General features: G+C 38.6%; 1 protein-coding gene and 1 pseudogene across 5 annotated transcripts; one reads left to right on the forward strand and one right to left on the reverse strand.

The window, feature by feature from the left end:
- Positions 1 to 1,629: 1,629 nt before the first annotated feature.
- Positions 1,630 to 13,017, reverse strand: LOC103475737 (myelin protein zero-like protein 2; annotated as a pseudogene). The gene is made up of 5 exons (XR_014090814.1): positions 11,202 to 13,017; positions 5,784 to 5,953; positions 4,817 to 5,027; positions 4,208 to 4,373; positions 1,630 to 3,216 (listed from the first exon to the last, which is right to left on the reverse strand). The product of XR_014090814.1 is annotated as a myelin protein zero-like protein 2 (transcript).
- A 686-nt stretch (positions 13,018 to 13,703) lies between these two features.
- On the forward strand, positions 13,704 to 20,356 carry pafah1b2 (platelet-activating factor acetylhydrolase 1b, catalytic subunit 2). Of its 4 annotated transcripts, none has more exons than XM_008427577.3 (6): positions 13,704 to 13,960; positions 15,103 to 15,246; positions 16,618 to 16,707; positions 17,063 to 17,179; positions 17,327 to 17,449; positions 18,006 to 20,356. In XM_008427577.3, exons 2-6 carry the CDS (start codon positions 15,166 to 15,168, stop codon positions 18,282 to 18,284), a joined length of 690 nt encoding a protein of 229 aa, XP_008425799.1. In that variant the 5' UTR covers positions 13,704 to 13,960; positions 15,103 to 15,165; the 3' UTR covers positions 18,285 to 20,356. The 4 variants fall into 4 exon arrangements, with proteins under 4 accessions (XP_008425799.1, XP_017164113.1, XP_008425800.1 ...); XM_008427578.3 differs by lacking the exon at positions 13,704 to 13,960 and adding an exon at positions 14,561 to 14,786; XM_008427579.3 differs by lacking the exon at positions 13,704 to 13,960 and adding an exon at positions 14,561 to 14,763.
- The last annotated feature ends 2,172 nt before the right edge of the window (positions 20,357 to 22,528 follow it).

Raw genomic sequence — 22,528 nt, forward strand, 5'->3', positions numbered from 1 at the left:
TTCTCATCAGGAAACAAACATGATACGACTAGAAAGAGCGAGACTTGACTTGCCTGACAGTGTGGCAAAAAACAGTGGATGATTTTTGCTTTCAGCTTGATGAAAGAGTGTTTCATTATGCATCCTTATACTCAAAGATGAGGAAAAGAAGAACTCATTTGTAGCATTTGTTTTAATTATTTTAAATGAAATGCTGTAATGAAGAAGGCAGTCAGCTTGGTTAATTGTCATATACTCAGTGATTTTTATTCGGAGTAAATCTAAATTATTATTTTGAACAGATTTCTTGCTTAAGGTAAATCAGAATACATAATTTGGGGATAAGAATCATATAAGCCAATAATCCAGACTAATTTACATTTTCCAGAAATCCACAATGTGAAAAAATACATATGGTTGGTTGTTGTGCAAGGTAAAAAGAGGTAGGGAGTAGTGCAGTTTATTAGATGTTAAGTTAACATTGAGTCAGAGACAGTTTGGCCAGGATGCAGGCTCACCACTCTGCTCTGCTGGCCCCTCCACTGGAGTATCAATGCAGCAGCAGTGGGAACTCTTCCAAAACTGCAATAAGGGGAAAAAAAAAAGCTTTTTGCTGCAGAAAGACAGAGTGCTGCAGCAGACCCGACCGAACAGCTGCAGCATCTTGGTGGGGATGTCTGTTTGCACGCACACACACACACACACACACACACATACAAGCAGACAAGCTATATTGTGTACAGATGCTATGTTCATGTGTTCCTCATCGTAATTCAGTGGTGCCAGGAAGATGCATCCTCAGCTTTAAAAAGAACATAGGCACCTCTGGGATTACTGCAGCAAGATGCGTGCTGCCCGCTGCAGGAGACAAGGACACACATCTCAGGTGTTATTGTGCAGTAATGACGTCAAGTGAAAAAAAGAAAGAAAAAAAAACTTAGCTGTTCATAGGGAACAATTTAAGGACTATTTTGAAAATATTATCTTTTTTTATCCCTTTTACTACAAGTCATGTTAGTACATGAGAAACAAATTGATAAAACACTTTATTTTACATGCTCTCATTTACCCCCAAAATTTCCACTCCAAATTCTGTTCAAATAATAATTAAGAAATACTTTTGGCTTTTTGATGAGCTTGTGCACTCTATGGAACTACAATCGTGCCCTTAGAAAAATAAAAAAAAGCCAGTAGGCAGATATGAAAAACTAAACAATTAGAAATTAGAACTACTATAATTCCCCCCCCCCCCCTACAACAAATTTTTGTATTTCAATGTAAATGTCTAGTTTTTCTTACAGCCCTCCAGTGATTGCATACTGTATTATTGCAAGATGAGGTCATCCAGGACTGACCCCTCCATGTTCTGACCGACTGTTCACAACATTATCCTTTGTTTATTTGTCTTTCAGAGGAAAGACAAAAAACTATTCATTGCTTTAAACAGAGAAGCGAAAAATAAAACAACTTTTAAAAATTACTATTACACACCAATTAATATGAACAACATAATTTAGCTTTTCAGATTTTAGCAACAGCTTAAATTGAGTCTCTGCTGCCATAGAAAGGTTTGTTGTCATATATGACACACAGCTCCACCCAACAGGGGGTGTTCGCAACCAAAACGACTAGAAAAACTGACTCCACTGCTCAAAAGGGAATTTCTTTAATCAAATGTTGCAAAAATACACAATTGACATTTCAGGACTTTGATGAAAAAAATAACAAAAACATTCACCTTATCAATACATACAAAACTATGAAATATAAAATTCCCTCATGCAACATAACTGCTCTGGTCAAAACCACGTCATTCACCTGTAAAGCTAATTCAATGTGACTTTTTTGCGAAACTTTGTTTTTAAAAAAAATCAACATACAAAACAACAATAACAACAAAAAACATTTACATCACTCATCTAAGAATGAGATGTTGGGAATTGCAGCAGCAGAAATATAGCAACACTGTTAAGGATTTGCTAGTATGGAGTCAAACTAAAAAAGCGACGTCCTTAAAAAATGTATAATAAAACCTAATTTGTTCAGCAATACAATTCATGTCCCTGCAATCAAGATTATTACTAAAAGAAACACAATTTTGAACACTTTTTTTAAACGTTAGAGTATTATTGTATTGTATACTTGAAAAAAGCAACAGGAGTTCTGTTGTTCTTGAAGAAGTTGTCTGCAACAGAAATGCACCAATCAAAGTTTTGTGTTGTCCGATTTCAGCTAAAAATTTGTAAAGCTGCAAATGCCAATTTTAGCTGATTCTAATTCTTATGAAATTTTTTCAACTGTGATGAAAGTCCTTAAAATATTTTTTAAACTCAGCAGTCTGTAATTATGATCTGGGGTGTAGGAGGTTTTACGCCATCAATTTAAGAAGACAGCCAGTGTTTTTGAAAACAGCAAAGTGATTATGGAGCTCAGCAATTAGCATAGTAGGCATTACTAACAGTAAACAACAGTCAATGTGCTTAAAATGATTATCCTAAACAAACCACAAACAACTCTGGTGGAAACTACACTTCCTCTTAAAAACCTGCCGTTGTTCAGCTCAAAGAAACTGAAAATAGCCAAGATTGAGTCTTCTTCCTTCATTAACAACTTCCACACTGAAAAGTGTTGCTAGCGTGACCTGGTATTGCTCAGGGAGATCAAGGAGCGTTCGCTGTCTGAAAAGGATTTAACATTCCAGTTTCCAAGCAGACAGTGACAAGTGACAAGTCTGAACCCGTCAAGCTGCCGTGTTTGTTTGGTCATTAATGCCTGGTTCAAAAAAGGTTGGAGTAGGATGCAGTTTAAAAGAAGCAAAATTTGCATGAGGCCGGCAGCACTCCTGCTGAAGTAAAGCTGGCTCACCAAAACTAAGTGTTTCCACAGAAAAAAGAAAGAAAAAGAAAAACATTTAACAAGACAGTATCTCTGGTTCTGTTGTATGCTTTTTCAATGCTTCTTCAAAGGTGACGTAAACTACCAACAGTGAATTGTGCAACACAAATATTTGAAGTTCTTCTACCAAAATAGGAATTTATCTAATCATCATCATCCCCACCAAGATTGTCATCGTTGTCGTCATCATCGTCGTCGTCGTCGTCATCATCATCATCATCATCAAGACCTTCTTCCTCCTCATCATCCCCGCTGCTTGACTCAGACTCCTCATCGTCTGAACGAACAGCTTCCTACTTCGTTTTCAGAGCTGTCAGGTGAACTGCCGCTGCAGGTGAACAGGCGTAACGGCAGCCAAACATATTCAGTCGCAAATAAAAAAAAAAAAAGCAAAAAAACACAACCAGCTGGTGAGACGGGACGATCAGTGCACAGTGGATGATGTGGTAAATGAACACATGGGACACGTTCCCCCTCAGAGAGTATATCCATCTCCAGCGTAACAGAAAAGGAAAGATACCAAAAGTGGTTACTTTGAGGTGAGGCAAGTCCAGAGAAGGAATGCAGTCCTGTTCATTGTTCCCATGGTTTTGGATTTGGGAAATGCCTCACCTCAACTCAAAGATTGGAACGTATTGTGGAGCAAAGGTCATCAGCGCACGGGCCACATGCTGTTAAACATTAGCCTCATGGGCTAATGGTATTAGCGCAAAAAAAAAAGAAAAGGAATTTGCCCCCCAAAATTTGAAAGTCATCTTGTAAGTGTAAAAAAATAAAAAATACCTTTGCTGCTCAGTAAGAAAGAATAGCAAAGATAGTAAGCCTTAATTCACAGCAGCTGGATCTCTTTAATATTCCTGTTAGGGGAATATGAAATGTAAAAGGCACCCAGGTCAGCGGTATAAAGGTATAAACTATTTTTTTTTAAGTAAAAAAATAAATAAAAAGGCCCATTTGTATGTCAGCACTGCTGTTGTCAATAAAGGTTAAAGTGAAGATCCACCCTGAAGACATGTATCCATATTTACATCCTCTATAATGTTTAAGAAAAACTTTTAAATGTTTTAAATCAAAAGAAACTTTTTGTGAAGTAGATAAAAATGTCCAGATTTTTCATCTAAGCAACATATTACACAGCACATTATCTCCCCAACCCTACAGTGGCCTCAGGAACCTGAAGTAATATCTGACTCTAGAGGAGCAAACATGACAGAAAAAAAAGGCCTTTCGTTAATTTCTTTCAGGAAAATGAAACCAAGCCCTCAGACTGACTCCATAGCAGTCCAGAGAAGAGGAGGCTGACAAGAGCTGTGGGTCTCTGGGGCCTCACCACACCGTTGGCTGTTTGTTTCTGTACTCCTCCACCCGCATCTCAATGTCCTTTTCCTTATTACGCTTCTTGTACATCCTCACAGCAACGAAGATGCCAAGAAAGACCAGGATGACGACGCAGGAGCCTCCGATAATGGCCACCAGCAAGCTGATCTCAGAGAGAGTTACTAGAAGCAAAACCACAGAGAATCACTTATGAGGCCTCAAGTCACAGTGCCTTGCAAAAGCATTCGCAGCACTTTAACAATTTGTCACATTACAACTACTAACCTAAAGGTAATTTGTTGAGATTTTTTGTCAGAGGCTAAGGGAGCCAACCAACTTCAATCCTCGAGAACCGTTTTCCCGGATGTGTTAGCCGTTACCCTGCTTTGACACACCTTGATTAAATGCTTGATTCTTTACTAGGCAGCTGCAGAGCTTCTTGTAACATTGAGTGGGGAAAATGCCCATTAGCTTGTGTTGAAGCAGGGACACAACTAGGACATACAGGAAACATGAACTAGAGGACTGGAGTTGGTCACAACCGTAGCAGACCAACACAAATCAATAAATAATTATGAAGCAGAAAGAAAAGAGTCATCAAGACGCATGCATAGTATGGCCTCACCTTTGTCGACGACTCTTAGGACGGTTTCGCCAATATTGGCGTGGACATCTGGAGGGTTGGCCACCTGACAGAAGTAGGTGCCGTTAAACCCAGGGTGAACGTTATTCAAGGTGATTGAGGCGTCTTTTCTCTTCATGTCTCCGGACCACTGCACATGCCCTTTGAAGAGCCCTTTGTCGATAGGATATGGAATTTCCTGATAGTAAAATATCTGGCAAAGACACACAAATGGTGAAAAAAAAGTGCAAGAATCCAAAAATAAAAATAAAAACATAGAAAGTAAAACTATGTAATTTTGACACAGCGAACACAAATATTCAAACCCCTAAGGCTTAGTGTCTTAATGACTTGGTTCCAATGACAAGTTGCCTTATAGAGAATAAAACATTTATGAAACATTACGTCAATCAAAAACAGAGGGCTTAGTCTGCACAGTGAAGAACTGGAAAGCAGAGGGTGCATATTTATCTGTTGCTGAGAAGAAGCAGCTTTTTGTCTAAAGAGTGCATATTTAGAAAAAGGACCAGAACTCTTCATAATGAACTAGAGGAGCCCAACTATATTTAATGTAGGTTTATTCCACATATTTGGCCAAAATGAAAGAAAAAAAAGTCACATTTCCTCTCAAGGATGTGAGATGATGTGACGACGTGGGACTGTTGGTCTTCCAAAGGCCCTTTGAACCCTGCTAAACCTGAAAGTAAGCAATCATTTTGTCTTTCAGATTAAGAAACACAACTTTTTCACTTGGTTACAAGAAAATACATGACTACACACAAAAGTTGAGCCTTTAAAAACTTTTCCGTGTAATGTGTAACAACGTGAAACCGTGGTATTTTTCATACCGTCCTGTTCTATAATTTATAACCCTGACAGTTAATAAGGTCAGAATAAGGTTTACTGGAACTTATGTCAGTAAAATCTACTTTTTTGAAAAAAAAAAAAGAAAAAGAAGCTTACTACTTACACGTTCAGGTCTATCTGCAGTGATGGACCGGAAGTCCCATGATACTGAAGCTGTCTGAAGCGACACCGGTTCCTTGGAGCTGAAGGTACACGTGAGCTTCACACTCGTTCCATTGATCGCTTCCACCTCGCTGGTAGTGAAAACTTCTATTCCCCAAACATGCTGCACCCCTGAAAAAAAGACATCAAAAAGTTAGAAGATTCTGCAAATCATTCATCATAACGTTGCGGTCTGAAAAAAGATGAAACATGTTTCATATTGATGGGCATCTGTGTGCAAGCTGCCATAAGTGCAATACAGAGATAGGCACCTGCGTCAAAGTCATTTAGGTACAGAAATTTGCTGACCCTGAGCCACAATTCAACATGTCACTAAAAGGTCATTTTTCCTTTTCCACTGTTGCTACACGCATGACCGTTATCAAAGATTCCTCCAAAAACAATGGCACAATTCAAACAAGTGTCACTACATCCTCGTCAAGGTGGAATAAATGACGTCAATCAGTGACTCAATGTAATCTGCTTGATTGAGTTAAAAAGAAAACCTTTAACCAATTTGTAATTTAATTGAAACTGACTGCACTGTTTGATATCTAGGACAGGATACTTGACTTTGAATTTTTGCAAAGTGTGTTGACGTAGCATGTGATGTGTTGCTTCTTCTCTACATGAATAAGGTGAAGTGAAGTGAATTAACACCAGTAGCACGTATAGTCATGAAAACTCAGTAGATTTGAACTGCAGTATAATAAATAACTTTTTTGGAAAAAAAAAAGCTACATGGCCTACATTAGTATTGTTATTTTGTCTGATTTAATTCAGTCACTAAAGGCTCTCAGGATGTTGCATCATCTGTTTTGTTTCCCTAAAACAGCAACAAATATTATTTTTTTCTCAACAGGAGTTTCAACAAACACACTTCTTGATACATTTAACTACAGTTAGCTGAATGTTTTAGGGTGGCGCAGTTTGCTGAAGTGCTAAGCTAAAGCTACTATGTTTAATCTCAGTTTTGATATGACTTGTTGATCATTCGGCTTGCAACATATTTCAGGGCAGTTCCCTGTGGGTCCGGACAGTGGCGCAACTACACATTATTCAGGTGGATGCAAAAACATAGATCGGCGCCCCCCCCGACCGAGGGAAGGAACGTCAGGGTGAAGGAGCGACGCTCACTCAGCCCCCCCCCCGAGGCGACGATGCGTGAAGGGTAAAACTCGCTACATTTACCTCGTTATGTGCGCGAGGTGAAGGAGCGTAAGGCGCGCAGAAGTGTAAGGGAAAACATCATCGGCGCGCCGCCCCCTCCAGACGGGGTTTTGGCGCCCCCTCTGGTGCTGCGCCCCTATGCGTTGCATACCCTGCATACCCACTTTTTGCGCCACTGGGTCCGGATAAAGAGCTCCAACATTTGGAATCGGAGCAGGACATCTCTAACTGAAACTTTCTATAAAATAAGATACTATTGTGAAGAAAATGGTAGAAGAAGTAAACAGATTTTTTTTTTATGATGCAGAAAGTTAAAGGTGATGGATGACATACCCTTGAAATTTTTGAAAGGATCGAGACAAATGTTAAAGGAGTGGACTTTCTTTTACAAGACGGTGGTCTGGCAGCAGATTAGATAAGCAAAGTAACTATGCTGTCGTTATTGCAGGAGACAGTTCAGAAGATACAACTTGACAGTCTCAGCTTGAGAATGTATGAAAAATGCAAATAAAAAAAATATATATATCAGATATCACCATTTTTTAAAATACCATTTTATTTTTCTTTGGAGATTGAATTACAAAAAACTCATACAACAAATTCTGAGAATAATGTTGAAATAGTGGCAGCTTAAAGTTGGTAAGAACGGCCCTAATTTATAGGGACAAACAAATTTAACTTTCACACAATACAACAGCATTGTTGCTTTCTGGGACAAAATACTACCTGAAGCAATTTATTTTCTTGGTCTTCAGGATGTTAAAAACATTTTTATGATTGATTAAGCCAAGCAAACAAAAGCTAGAGATTAAACTTCACTGTTACGCACCACTTTCCAATCCTTCTGAGACAAATCTCATTGCACTTAAACCCACATGCTTAAAGTGCGACGGCATTTTCTTGACAATCCAGCTTAACACAGACACCCCTTCTGTCTGAATAACTTGATTTTCCACTTTTAGGTATCTGTCCTCTTTTTGTTTGAAAAACTGTTATTTATTTTAGTGTCACATGGCAAGAGTTTACCTACTTCACACAGAAATGTAATATTAAAGCTACAGAAATGTAATATTAAAGCTGAATCTGGACACAGCAGCAATACTGAGGTTTTAGACAGCTAAAAAGCCCTCAGATTTTCAAATAAATGAAAGATTTATTTAATGCATCAAAATTAACAGGTTCCAGCATAATGTCCATTATTACATTAACCGATAGCAGGTTCTCTGATGTGTATTTGAGTGTAATTTAAAGCATAATTATTAGAGACCTGCTTCAATGCATAAATAGGGATAATGTTGTAATTCTTTCGTCTTCTGTTCGATTAAAAATAGCTTATTCTGCTGTATAATTTTTACTTTCATGGGTTTTTTTTCTATAAAAAAGTGTAAAAAAAAAGTGAAATGCAGAAATCTGTATTTACTAAGAAAATTGTGATTGGTGCATCTCTAATGTACAGCAGTTTGGACAAATGTTATAGCACAAATGTCTCTTCTCTTTAATCTTACTTTTGTTAGATGAAGACCTTTATATATTTTTTAATCAAATAAGAATTTGTCAAGAAGCCATGACCAATGTGCAGAACCTCCACAAATCCTACCTTTTTTATCCACTTTATGCGTGTCATTTTTGTATTATGAACATCACAAAACTATTATTCCTTGGTTCCAGTTTACAGTAATTCTAGTCATTTCAATTCCAGTGGTGTAGCAGCAGAGATGTGTTACAAAACAAACGCTGTGTTAGTCTCACAAAAGAATAACCTCTAGCAAAGCAGCGATAAATGAATTCGACGAATAAGCAGAATCAGAAATAGAAATGAAAACTATAAAAGCATTCCCCGAAGCCAGTAAAACATATGACTAAAACAAAGTGACCTCTGCGTCCAAGGTTTTAAAGTGCTATAACGCTGACAAGCGAGTGCAGTAGATTTTTAGATTCTTAAAACCACAGATTTCAAACACTGCAGAAGGTCTTACTACTGGGTTAGAGATACAGCTTTTCAGAAAATAAATTCAGTCAAAGAAAAATAAAACACTAAATTTACCCAGTCGGCTGCATAAATTTAGTCGACTTCATTATCAAAGCACAAAAACCATCAAACTCCCAACACAAGAGAATAATGCAGACAAGTGTCTTCTTGTCTGTTGGTTTCCATTACTTCCCTTTTTTCTTTTCACTAACATCATTTGATCATAATTATTTCAGAACATAAAGTAATATCTGAATGGAACGCACACTAATGTGACCTTTAGGTAGGGCAGCGAGTTTAAAACAAATAACAATTAGCAGCTGAAAAAAAAAGTCATACAGCAACACTTTCTCACCGTGAATTACTTTGTTAAAAATAAAACATACTCAAAAAAAAAAAAAGAAGATAAATCATAACATCACGCAGCATCAAGAAAATGACAAATCCAAACTTCAAAGATGCCGGGGGTCAGGCTGAGAGTCGCACTAACGTAGCCGTCATCACGTCTGTAGGATGAAAATCATTCCTTTCATTTGGACCTTCTAATTAAAACCACACGCAGATGCAAGTTTTCACAAAGTTTTCATAAAGGTATGAAGCAGCAAAACTTTTAAGAGCAAAAAAAGTTTCTTCAACCTGGCTAGTTTCTTTTTCTTTTTTTTTCCAGCGGTGGAGATTCTGATGGCTCAACCAAAACATATAGCAACAGTGTGGATTTCTGACCAAAAACACCCACTGAAATCAAATGCATGCATACTGTATAATATTAGTGTTTACAGGTGTAATACCCACCTACGCACCAAGCGGAGGTCAACATTGGAGAACTGTGTTAAATCATTAAACAAAGTTTTGGTTATCTGTGGATACCAGAAGCAGCTGGCTCGATAAAAACAAGGACAACGCTGGCTGTGCGATTGGCATGATCAGGTCCATGAATGTTGCAATGATTTAATCCACATTGAACAAGTATTACTTGTTTGGAATGGCTGCCTTTACGCTTTGCAAAAAAAAAACACTACTGTGCTGTTACCTAGACTTTAAAACTCACACCCTGCATGGTGGTGAAGAGACGATGTTTGTTCTTGTTATTTCAACCGCAGGGGACCTTGCAGTCACTGGCGGAGAAGATAAGACATTCTAGACTCAAATGTGAAGTGAGATATCTAGCACAAGCAATGGCGAGTCACCTTAATACAGAGTGCTGCTGTTTCTCATCTTAATAAAATACAAGAGAAAGAGTTTAAGTGTTCAGAACTTTCTTTTGCTTGGAGCATAAAGTAACATAGAAGTGCCTTCTGGCTCCTGCTGCTGAGCACTGCCAAACAGCTCGGTGAGACTTACTTTTCATTTGCTTGCACCAAAGATCTATTACCCCCAACTGGGTCAGGTAATAAAACAAAGATCAACGTGAATATGCAACTGGTTGTGAACCTCAAGAAGACCTCACACTCACAGTTTACCTTATTTAATGTTTGATGAATACCATTGGATTTTATTTTGTCCTGGCAGGTTTAACAATAAAATGAAATAAGAAGAATGCAACACTAAAAGCATGACTTTATGCACGTCTCTCTTTAAATTATGCCATAGCACTGGCTTTAAGAAAGTCTTATCAACATGCTATGACAAGTTTGTATACAGAAACTCTTCACATTTACTGAATATGAGATCACATGGAGGAAAAAAGTTTGCAACTACTCAAAATGACTCTGAATTAGCTGAAACTTTAGCATTACACAAGTAAATCAGAAAATGATTAAACGCGTTTTCCACAGGTTTTGAAAGGATTTTGAAACCCGGTGGAATAAATAAAGACAATTGCAAAGAACCGTGTGTTATGCATTTTCAATGGGAGTCAATGGTATAAACACATTCTGAAGTCACATTCAATGCTCTATTCGATTTAATTAATTTTTTATTATTTTTTTATTTTTCATTTCATGCCACTTGCGCAAACACAGACGCATTTATGCCAATAAACAAATAAAAAAAATAAATAAAATAGGCCCAGAGGAGGAGCTGGTCTAAAGGTTAGCGATTCAAATGATAATGAACGGTCGGTACAGATCTCCAAACAAGCTTTCCCCCTTTCAAAATCACAACTTATATCTATGAAACTCGAAAATGAAACACTCTTATTAGCCAGTTATTGAAGCACATGAGGACATAAAGGGATCGTTCCCTTTGACACAGACAGAGAAAAACACAGCGACCAACGTCCAGGAAGTTGCTCAAACTCACCTTGTATCACGAATCCTCCCAGAAAAACAAGAAGCCATAACCGATCCATGAGATAAAGTATGTATATTCCCTCAGATCCTGCTGTAATAGTCCTTTATCGGATGTATGGCGAAGGAAGACATGTATTCTATCGACCTCTCTCCTGGAGCTCAAACCACAAGAGAATAAAAGTGACTCATGCGCACAAAAGAGTGCACACCTGAGGGGCGTGACCTGTTGCGTAAGCACGCCTAAACAAACTGCCACCTTTAAAAACATCTTGGGTATATAGAACATTTGATTTGCGTCAAACTAAGGAACTCAAATAATTTAGCGTATGCCATCTAGTGGTCACTAACTAATAAAACGTTTGTTTAAGGTTAAATGTTGGCTTGTTTGAGGAAAATTTGATGCTAATCCAGATGTGTCTAATGATTCATTAACAATTTTAGCTCCTGTATGGCTTTGACGATATTCAGACTCTTTGCGGGTTTTCATATAATGTCAAGGTAAAACCACAAACCTCCCTGATTAATACTTTTCAGAACTTGGCATGTCCAAGTTTAAGATTTAGTAGTGGGATGCTCTTTTCCCTTTTATGTAACATCCAAACGCAATCCTGTTTTATAACGCAATGTTTTATATTGCGTTATAAAAATCCTGTTTTATAACGCAATCCTGCTTTAAGTTTCTCCACTACTTTAATCCAGACCTGTCTGTTGTGCTGTTTGGTCTGCATGGTGTGGTTTGGTTTGCTTACTGATAACTCCAACAAACAGGTTAGAGTTGAAATAAAGTAATTCAGAATTAGGAAAGGGACTATTTATTAATCAGACAGTCCATGTGAGCATCCTCCTCCTGCGGCAGCGTTTGTTATTGTCTCAGATGAATAGAAACTCCTTCCAGTGCTTTTTCCAGCTGCCTTTGTTTAAGTCCCAGCAGTGCCACCTTGTGGACTTAGTGAAGAACTGCTCCTGGACACATTCTGGCGAGGGGTCACACATTGATGCTTTTGGTTTTCTTGAGCTTAATGTCATGGACTGATGAGGAAAAATTCTCCTTTGGGATTTTCTGATGGAGAGCAGAAATTTGGGAATTTAAAGGAACATCTTATTTTTAAAATCTGTTTTTTAAGCATCATATTAAACATGAGCTCTGCATCATTAAATGTGTTTGCCATGCTGATTCAGTTCATTCCCCCAACAATTTATTATTGTTTTTTGCTACATTAATGCATATGATATTGTTTTATACATATACAGTATATTATGGCCAAATATACCGATACACTTTTATTTTAATAATGATTGATGGGAATTATTTAACTTGTGTGTTTATCTATTTATATAAAGTCTTATTATAGTCTTATTAAAGTGATTTTGAGACTTTTTCTGTAATTTAAAACATACATGTAATTTAAATTTCAGATTGCATTTTATATAAACAAGCAGATACAATATTGTAATAGAATATGTTATATTTTAGGTGCTATAAGCAACAACCCAAAAATGTAATGTGTTGGAATACATGTGAGCTTCTTGAAACAACTCCCACAACTTTTACATTGTTAGATGTAAAGGTTGTGTGTTATGTTACTGGGATATTACAGATTTTTTTTACATACCCTACAAGTTTTGAGCTATGTAGGGTACATGCTTAAATAAAGATGACAATAATTAAGCTCAGTGAAAAAGAAACTCAGTATCTCCTAATGGACTGCAGCAGGATGTTTATGGAAGCTAATGAACTTCACAATGGCCTTTAATTGGAAAATAAACTAATTAAAAAACTTATGAAGGAACACATGCCACCAAAACAAAAACAGGTCTTAACAACTAGCTCTCATTTGATTATTATTATTATTATTATTATTATTATTATTATTATTATTATTATTATTATTATTATTATTATTATTAGTAGTAGTAGTAGTAGTAGTAGTAGTAGTAGTAGTAGTAGTAGTAATAGTAGTAGTAGTAGTGGAAGAATGAGAGGGAGGAATAGGAATATCATTAGTATCAATAGTGTTACCCGTTGCTGGTGTTACTCTCCCATGCTCTTCATAAAAACGTTAGGTTTTTATCAACTGAAACTAAAATGCACATTTTTCTTGACTGTGGGTGCGCCCCATTTATCACCTGCTGATGGAATGGATGTACGGGGTGGGCGAGGTTTGCATGCTTCCAAGGAGATCCTGAAGAGTACCGACTAGAGAGGCGGGCACCCACTTCCATCATCTGACTGGTATAAACAGCTACTTAAAAAATAAAAATAAAGTCGATAAAATTACACAACTGATCAATAGAAACATTTCGTGTGCGTGAAATACTCGCAGTGGTTAATTTTTATTAGTCCAAATGTACATTGGACTAATGTTACAGCGGTTGATAACATGACCAAATCGCTATGACATATCGTCTATTTATGCCCTCGCTCCGCCGGGTAAAAGGTTTAGTCTCCGTTAAAGAGGTAATCTCCTCCCACACCGCCTGTTCCCTGGTGATCCGCCGGCTGACGTTAATGAATGCGCCCGATGAGCTGAGGCGAGATGGCAGGAAATACTTTTAGGATTTCATGACTAAACCAAACACGCTGTTTGGAGTCTAGCGTCAGCTAAAAACTAGTGTGATGTGTGGATAAATCCTAACGATGTTTTGGATCAGTTAACCCTGGCGGATTTTCCTGGGCTAGGCTAGCTAACTGTAGTGATTTATTCCCTTTTTCTGGCCTTACAGGCGAATGCGACGCGGTCTCAAATACACCTCGACGATTACTGCAAGGTAAATGTGTGGTTGCTAGGCTACCATCTATATATTCGCTTATTGCGATGAAAAGACTTTGACCTGCTGATGTGGTTTCCTGTGAAGCTCAGCTCGGGGAATCATTTTATCAGCTCTATGTTGGTTTTTTTCGACCGTTGCAGGTGCAGAGAGGAGCCGAGTTTCCCTGTAAAGATGTTTTCTACCAGCTAAAGCCATGCGCTTCTATACTGTGTTTTACGGCAACGGGATGTAAACTCGAGTATCTGAACTATTCATCTGATATATATATATATATATATATATATATATATATATATATATATATATATATATATATATATATATACACACACACACTAACAGGTGTTGAAGAAATAATTATATTCTTTTGACCAAATTCTTTATGGACAAATGTCGCTTTTTTTAAAAGATCTATTTATTTTTAAGGGAAATATTTATCTGTAAATGTTAATGCTTAGCTTTACAAAAATGTAAATATGTATAATATTCGTAGCACGTGCCTTGTTTAGCTTTGAAATAAATAAATAAATAATTCTTGGAAAGCGCCAATATAAACTTTTTTGGGGGGGGGCGGAAACGCGGCCGTTGTTACGTAACACCGTAAAATAGTGTATAGAAGCGCTCAAAGGGAAACCAGACTCCACGCTACACCGCCGGAGTTCTCCTGCCACGGCAGAGTTTACCTTATTGACACACCTACTGTTTGTCAGTTTAATCACTAAATAACCTCTCTAACCGGTAACCACAGCACAGAGCTCCAGCTAAGCCGTGGCTGAAGAACTACGGGTCTGACAGGAGAGGTATCACACCCTGTCAGCGTCAGGTGGTGTTTCGGATACATTTTACCGTGATTTTTGACGTGTTCTGTTTAACGGCGTGTCTGTCAACGCTGTCGTGTGTGTGATTAGCTTCGTAGCAGCTAACACGCTAACGCCAGATAAACTGTAACCCAACAGAGTTAATGCGATCTACTGTGTGATCTCTAAATACCCGCCTTCTTCCGAGGGAAAGTGGCCTACATCCGTCTTATTATGCTAGTCTGTCTGCTCCACTGCTGAGAGCTGCAGCGTCATACTAATGTTTACTAGAGCTATTTAATCAAATTGAACCCACAATCAGACGGTCATCTTATCTTCCAGCGTTAACCACGGACTGGTGGAGAGTTTAACCTATAAACCAGCGGCGGGGTCTCCTCCTGCACGATGAGTGGTGATGATCTGAACCCAGCTGCAGTGCCTCAGCCAGTCGAGGATCGACAGGGTGATGGACGGTGGATGTCACAGGTATGTTCTGCACTCACAATTGTGTGCTAAATGCTTTAAGGCGATGGTGTTAAGCTTGTTCATGTGTTTATGTTCAAATGATCATAAGATGGCAATTAATCTGTCCTGTGATCCTGCAAATCCTGAAGTGTCTGCTTTTCCACTGTTAAGGCTTGTGTGTTTTCAGTGCAACAGTCAATCTAGCTTGTTTAGTGGCGCCTTTCTGGCAGGTCTTTGCGAGGTTAATCCTCTGAAGCTCGCACAGCTAAGACAACCTGCTTTGCTTCAAGCCCTCGATCAGACGGCCAACCTGACGGGTCCTGGCTGTGATCAGCTTGTAGGATTTGGCCTAACTCAAATAGATCACTCTCATCTCCCTGCTGCTCAAAAAGGATGTCACAGGACGTTTATGCACAAGTTCAGTTGTAGTGAATCTCCCAAAATTATTTGTACCACTTATACTGTATTTTTGAGTTGTTAGTTTTCTGCCACAGATGTATGTTTGTTTGTTTTTTCCACTTTATCTAAACAGAACATCATTTTCCATGTTTGCTGTGTCTCCTATATAACTTGTGTCAAGCTTAACATCTTTTGTCCATAAAGGCAGGCCTGCATAATGCCAAGAAAACTGAACTGTGTAGTGTAATTGCTGCACGGTATAAAGTGATTATACGATTCACCCATCTTTTCCTTCACCACAGTATCCAGTTAGAACAGCGTATACAAGCAGTTTTGGGAAACACTTTACAATTTTGTGTGAACAAATTTTGATGCCATTTCATAACCTGAACTTCTTCACAACTTGTGTTCCTTGGTGTTCATGGTCAATGATGGATTGGTTCGCAAAGCAACCAATCCAGGAGCGGCATTCAGTTTTCTTGCCCTTGACTGGCTGTAAATCCAAAAGCGGAGACGAGGAAAACCATATATCTTAGCTTCTGCACTAATGCCAAGTGGACTTCCACTGTGCGTATCAATGCATGTTAAGGTCTATATGATGCGTGAATTATGAGAATAGTCGGTTATAAGTGTTTTTAGAAAGGGTCTGAAGTCTTCATGGATTAAAGCTATTCGGGAGCCCCTGCTGTCCCTAAAACCTGTGAACACTGGGGAAATACTTTATTCTAAAATTAAGTACACACAGCTGATTTCTGAAAGCCTGCTTGCTATTTTTTATTTAGAGGTGTCAGAGTAAAGGGAGTTAAGAAATAAACTTACAGTTTCAAGGTATAGAAGCGATATGAAGGCTTTTGAAAAGCATTGTGCACAACATGAAGAAGATGGATGTGGTCTATCACATTTATGCCAGCAGAAACCAACCTTTGTGTGTGTGTGTGCGTGCGTGTGCGTGCGTGTGTGTGCGTGTGTGTGTGTGTGTGTGTGTGTGGTCAGCATACAAGATTTATGCAGGAGTGCAAAGATGGCGAACCAGAGGTTCTTTTTGTAGGTGACTCAATGGTGCAACTAATGAAGCAGTATGAGGTGAGGCAAACTGTGTGCATTGTTTTCATTGGATATTTGACTTACTTAGCAGTTTTGCTAAACATACACATTCTGCCAAGTTAACATGTTTCCAAAATTTGCATCTGTGGTAAGAATAGTTCAAAAGTGCTTTCCTTCATGTAATTTCTATTATATAATCACACTGTGCTGTCACATATGATTGCTGCAATAAAGTTAAGCTACTTATCTTTCGTTAAATTAATAGGAAGCAGCATGTTGTGCAGAGGCTGTTTGTGCTACCAATGTGATGAGATGACTCACAGACATGTTCCTGTTTTATTTTTATTTTATTGCAGTAATTTCGTGTAAAATTGAGATTTCTTTTGCTCCCTAGATCTGGAAGGAGATGTTCTCTCCTCTTCATGCACTTAATTTTGGTCTAGCCGGTGACACCACCTGCAATGTGCTGTGGAGGCTGCAGAACGGCGAGCTGGAGAACATCCGCCCAAAGGTGGGAAAGCAAAACTGAAGCTCATTTTGCTTACATACTGCTATTCAGGAAAGCCCCTGGAGAGACTGTTCTCAGTTGTTCTGTTAAGTGTGTTAGATGATTTCTTTTGTGGAAAGTAATAAGTGGACTCTCTGTGCTCTTGCTAAGGTGGTGGTTTTGTGGGTGGGAACCAACAATCACGACCACACAGCAGAGCAGGTTGCAGGAGGAATTGTTGCCATTGCACAACTACTCACTAACCGCCTCCCCAAAGCTAAGATTGTTGTCCTGGTGAGTTTATAAATCAGTGTTGATGCTCTTAGTTTATATATAAACTTGTTACTGCTCTTGATGGGCTAGTTAACTGTAGTGATTTATTCCTAAGTCTCAGCTCTTGATGAAATAAGACAAAACTCTTAGTATTTTTATGGAAATTACTATAATCAAAAATTTTTTTCATACTTCTATTGCTTCCAAAAGAACAAAAACAAAATTTCCACAAAGTTTGATCAGTACATTTTTTTCGATGCGCTGAACTGTAACAAGGAAACTGAAAAGCGATGCGTTAAAAACGTAGAAGAGAAAAATTATTAAACTTTAGTTTTTTTTTCTCTTGACTTCATGGATATTCCAACCCCCTCTGCCAATGTCAAAAGAAATCAAGCTGTGCTTACAAGCTTCATGCAGACTAAAAATAGGATTAATTCATTCATTCTTACTTTGATAGAAGTAAGAATGAATAACAGATTTGAGAAATGGTAGCGCAGCATTTGACGCCTGTGAATGCCCGGGTTTGAACAACTCGATGGAAGTCCTCTAAAGTTTGACATGTCTTTGTGCCGTTGAGGGTTTGTTACCCCGCGGAGAGCAGCCCAACCCGCTGAGGGAGAAGAACGCCGCAGTCAACAGGCTCCTGCGCTCCTGGCTGCCACGGCTGGGCCAGACTCTGTTCTTGGACGTGAGCAACGAATTCATCCACTCCGACGGGACCATCAGCTCCCAGGACATGTTTGACTACCTCCACCTGACGCCAGCAGGCTACAACACCCTGGCCAAGCCTCTCAGCGACCTGCTACTTCAGATACTAGAGGAGACGCCCGAGGAGAGAAGGGCGTCGCTGGTTTAAGGGCTGAAATGTCCGACATAGACACTGATTTCACTAGGAAGCTGTAAGTTCAAATCACTGCAGCCACAGATGGAATAAAACCATTGTACAATGTCCGACATTGAGCCGTAGTTCTGAATGTAAATCTAAATCTGGAAAAATGAAGGAAAAATATCTTTTAATTTTTCGTTGCCTCATCTTTGACTGTTTTGATGAGCAAACTGAGCGATCCGAAGTAAAGCCTATCCAGTCACTTGGAAAGCTGCAGACCTTCTTTCAGGTTTACGTTCTGTTGTAAATTTCTTGGTGTCTAAAAACGGATCAGAAACACCACTAACCCGTACAGTTGCAATACAAAACGTATGTACTGTGGTATATGTATAGTTCTGGATCTGTTAAAAGGAAACAATCCGCATGAAATTAAAGCAAAAGCATAAATATTTTTTTTTGCCTTTTAAAGCTCACAGTAGTTGTGTTTTATCATTTGACCCTGGAGAAAGAAGTGTTCAAACGCAGCACCAGCAATCCAAAACTAAATCACACCGACGACGAGCGTTTGTCAGCTCCTGTAAAGAATTGGGAAAAAGCTGGATTTGAACGTTCATCAGAATGTCTCTCTGCTTTACTCCTGGTCAGACGGGATGCTAGCACAGCAGCATGTGTGCTAAAGCGAACCTCGACTGGGTCGTTAGAAATTAAACACACACAGCCTACTGGTATCTGGCAAACTCCCATATTAGTGACACGATGGCATTCAGTCTTCCAAACACCGTCTGTGAAATGTGAAGCTTCTTTCCCATTCAGCACATTGATTTACATCGTATTCACAAAGTTAAATAGTAAGTTAACATCTTTGTAAGTGTGTTTAAAAGCAGTATGGGCACAGATCTAAATGTACTGCTTGCTCTTACCAAAAAAAAAAGAAAACCAGTATGTATGTAGTCGTTGCTACTGTTGTTTTCCTTGTGTTGTGCGTTTCTTCCTCCTGTGTGCAGTTTGTTTGACATATAGACATGTGCTGGTTTCATAATTCTGAGTGAAACTATTTAATTGTTCCACAAATGAGAAGAGGAAAAAAAGGGAAATAGTTATTATCCACACAAAATGACCAATTATTACAACTATACTACAACGTTTCTGTTGTTCTGATGCATAAAAATGTAGACTACCCACTAAATTTTGGGTTTTTCAGAATACTACATCTTTTCACTTCTCTGCACTTTGAAGAGTAAATTAAGAATAATAAACTGATATTGGGTGCTTAGTATGGCTATCTGCTCCACCACAGACTCCAGTCAGCTGCTCAGCATTCTCTTGGTGCAAATGTTTTCCAAATTAGTTTTTCTTTTTCCTAATGGTTGACTGAGTCTTTCAGCCAGCTGACCAGCAGTGGGACGAGCTTGTACCACAATATAGTCCATAAAGCACATTCTCTGGAGCCTCTTTAGAAAGACTTTCAACCACAGGATCGGTTAGATGGAATTGGTCGTTTTGATAGGTTTTTAAAATCCTGGTGCACCTAGACGTTGGCATCCGGCTCATGCCTTGATGTTTGTTTCAACATATTTTACTAATACACACAAATATTTGTCTTTCTCTTTGTTTTTTTTTCCCCAGTTAGATTTCTTCAGTTGATTTGTTTGTTCCTGACGCACATGTAACTGACCTCCTGCGACCTGCTCATTGTGTTGTTGCTAACAAGTGATTTTTAGGCAAAAGGTTGAACTATATTCGATAAGATCACTCTAAACGCTAAAAGTAATCACAAGTAAAAAAAAAAAAACAAACATACAGAATAATTTGTCTGTGAGCTAATGCTGCGGCTCCTGTTGCACATCGAGTTATCCGGCATTACTGCTGTCGTACGCACTTGCACATGTGTGTGTGTTGCATGTAAATAGTCTGTGTGTGTGCCTTAAGTATGTACAGTGAGTCTGGTGCTGGTTTGTGTGTGTAGAAAGGAACCTTGTTGCGTTTAAGAGATTGAAAGGGATCGTCAGATCGTCAGTCTGTATGATGGGATATTTGCTCTCTTATGGCTTGTTGTCATGTTACTGAATTAAAATATTCCAATAAAGAGCAATCCAACCTTGTGTTTTCTGCTCCTGAATGGAAAAATCAGGATTTCTCGCATGACTGGGTAATTTGATTTTAATAATAATGATAATTAAAACAAAAAAAAAGGTCCAGGTTCATTGTGTGCAGCACAGCGTGAATGAGTTACAGTCGCCACCCGAACGAACCGTTTCGTCAGAGAAGCAAATTGGCAGAGACACTAATAAGGCCCTCTGCTTGTTCCCTGTCTCTTCTCTTTTAGTCAGAGAGTTCCTTATTACTGGATTAATTTGCTTTCACCAAGTTTATCTGTCGTACGCTGTAATGACTCTGCAGCACTCGGAGGCTGTGTCGATTCATCTTTAATTGGCCTCATTAAACGGTTAGGCATGCAGGGCCCGATCACGATGGCTGCCTCGTTGTAAAACACAGAGATGATAAACCATTTTCCTCATGTTCGATGTGTCTCCCATTAATTGGAAGTGCGGCCCGCAGCCTTCCCAGTGGGACGTGGCTTGTCCCGTTTCGAGGCCTCTGGTGCATGACCGGCTAAATCTGTCAACACAGACCGTAACAGCTAGTGCATGCTGGGTTCACAGAAAGATCGTGTTTCAGACGGCAGGGAATAATCAGTTAGAGCTTCTGTTGTTTTAGACCGAACTAAAGAAAAGTAAATACAGGAAGCCCAATGTCCACGGTCCCTCGGTGTTAAAACAGACTACAATAAATATTTAAGCATTCCCTTCTGTCAACACGTAGGAAATGAAAACTTTGTAACCTCAACAGAAAAGCCTGCCTACTAAATGTTGCCAAATAACAAATTTTATAAGGTTTTGGGGGAATATTTGCTCAGTGTGAAGTGAATTTCCTTTCAATATTTTGAAAAAGTTGTGACATGGCATGCTTACAGTTCGGCATCACCTCCCTTTGAAGTTTGATTCTAAAAACTGAAATATATATCTTAGTTTTTGACATTGGTACTGCAGGCACCTAGAATCCAAGTGTCTTCAGGTGCAAAAACATTTTAAAAAATCTGAACTACCCGTATGGACGCACAAACATAGAATAAATCAGCATATTTACTCAAATCTTTACAGGACTTGTTTGAATGTCTTTGAAAATGTTTGTTTCAAATTAAAAGTTGACTTCAAAATTTCCCCACCCTTACACTGAAGGAAAAAAACAAATAATTGAATATAATATAATGGTAAGCAAATTCAGTGTCTCTCCCCATAGTATTTGATGGCTATGAGATTTTGCATTAACTCTTGTAAAGTGATTTCTTGATCAAAACTTAAAACCAACATTTAATCAAGTCATAATTCCACAACCTGAATATATAATTTATGAGGAAATAAAAAAATATGCAGGCAGATAAAGGAACGAGAACTCTATAGAGTTTTTGTTGAATGTTTTAGTATGAGAGAGCCTTGAGATCTGAAGGTTTGCTGTGAATTGTCATGACCTACATCAGCCACATGAGGGCCCTCTCGAGCTCCATCTGCCTCGCAGGTGACATCAGTTTCACCTGTGATGTAGACGGTGAAACCTCATCACGTTTACCAGCCAACAAAACACGCAAAACCCGTATTTTAATCTTTAATCTCTCCAAAAATGTAGCAGTTTTGTGATTGAACAAAAGTAGAGATGAATAGTTTAGGGTTTGAGGAAATCCAGCAACCATTTTGTGAACACGCCTCTGTGCAGCATCTCTGCAACACGATTGTTCTTTCCTGCGTTACTGCCGCATTCACAGAAGACTGCATGCAGTAACGTAACCTCATAATTTCACAGTCACGTTCGGGAAACCCCTTTTTTACCCCATTATTACAAAAATAAACAGAATGAGTTTGGAACAGCAAGTTTTTCTAAGCTAATACCGAGTATGACACTTCTAACAACCAGCAGGAAGGTCCACAAAAAAATAAAAAATAAAAAAACAACTGTCCAGCTAGACTGGATCTTATCTGCGGCTTGGAGTGAAGATAGGCGAGTATAAACGATTGTAGGCGAGGATCCAAACTTATTTTAGCACCATGCATACAAAGACTAATAAAGGAAATAAAAACAACTCCAAATGGTCAACAAGTCTCCATAGCAGCCATTATGGTTGTACTGATGCCATCATTCAGTACATGCCAACCAGATGTGCTGGAGGCATGTCAGGAAAAAGTATTTTCAGTTTTACCTTTATAAACAAAAGAGTGACC

This window comes from Poecilia reticulata, chromosome 14 (assembly GCF_904066995.2).
Source record: "Poecilia reticulata chromosome 14, P_reticulata-male-v2, whole genome shotgun sequence".
NCBI classification, from domain to species: Eukaryota; Metazoa; Chordata; class Actinopteri; order Cyprinodontiformes; family Poeciliidae; genus Poecilia; species Poecilia reticulata.

What these genes read in the sequence shown, in the direction of transcription:
- pafah1b2 (XM_008427577.3), top strand. Translation starts at nt 15,166, where the DNA reads ATGAGTGGTGATGATCTGAACCCAGCTGCAGTGCCTCAGCCAGTCGAG. An exon ending in ATGGACGGTGGATGTCACAG is followed by an intron (nt 15,247 to 16,617) that starts GTATGTTCTGCA and finishes GTGTGTGGTCAG; the next exon opens with CATACAAGATTTATGCAGGA. An exon ending in TGGAGAACATCCGCCCAAAG is followed by an intron (nt 17,180 to 17,326) that starts GTGGGAAAGCAA and finishes GCTCTTGCTAAG; the next exon opens with GTGGTGGTTTTGTGGGTGGG.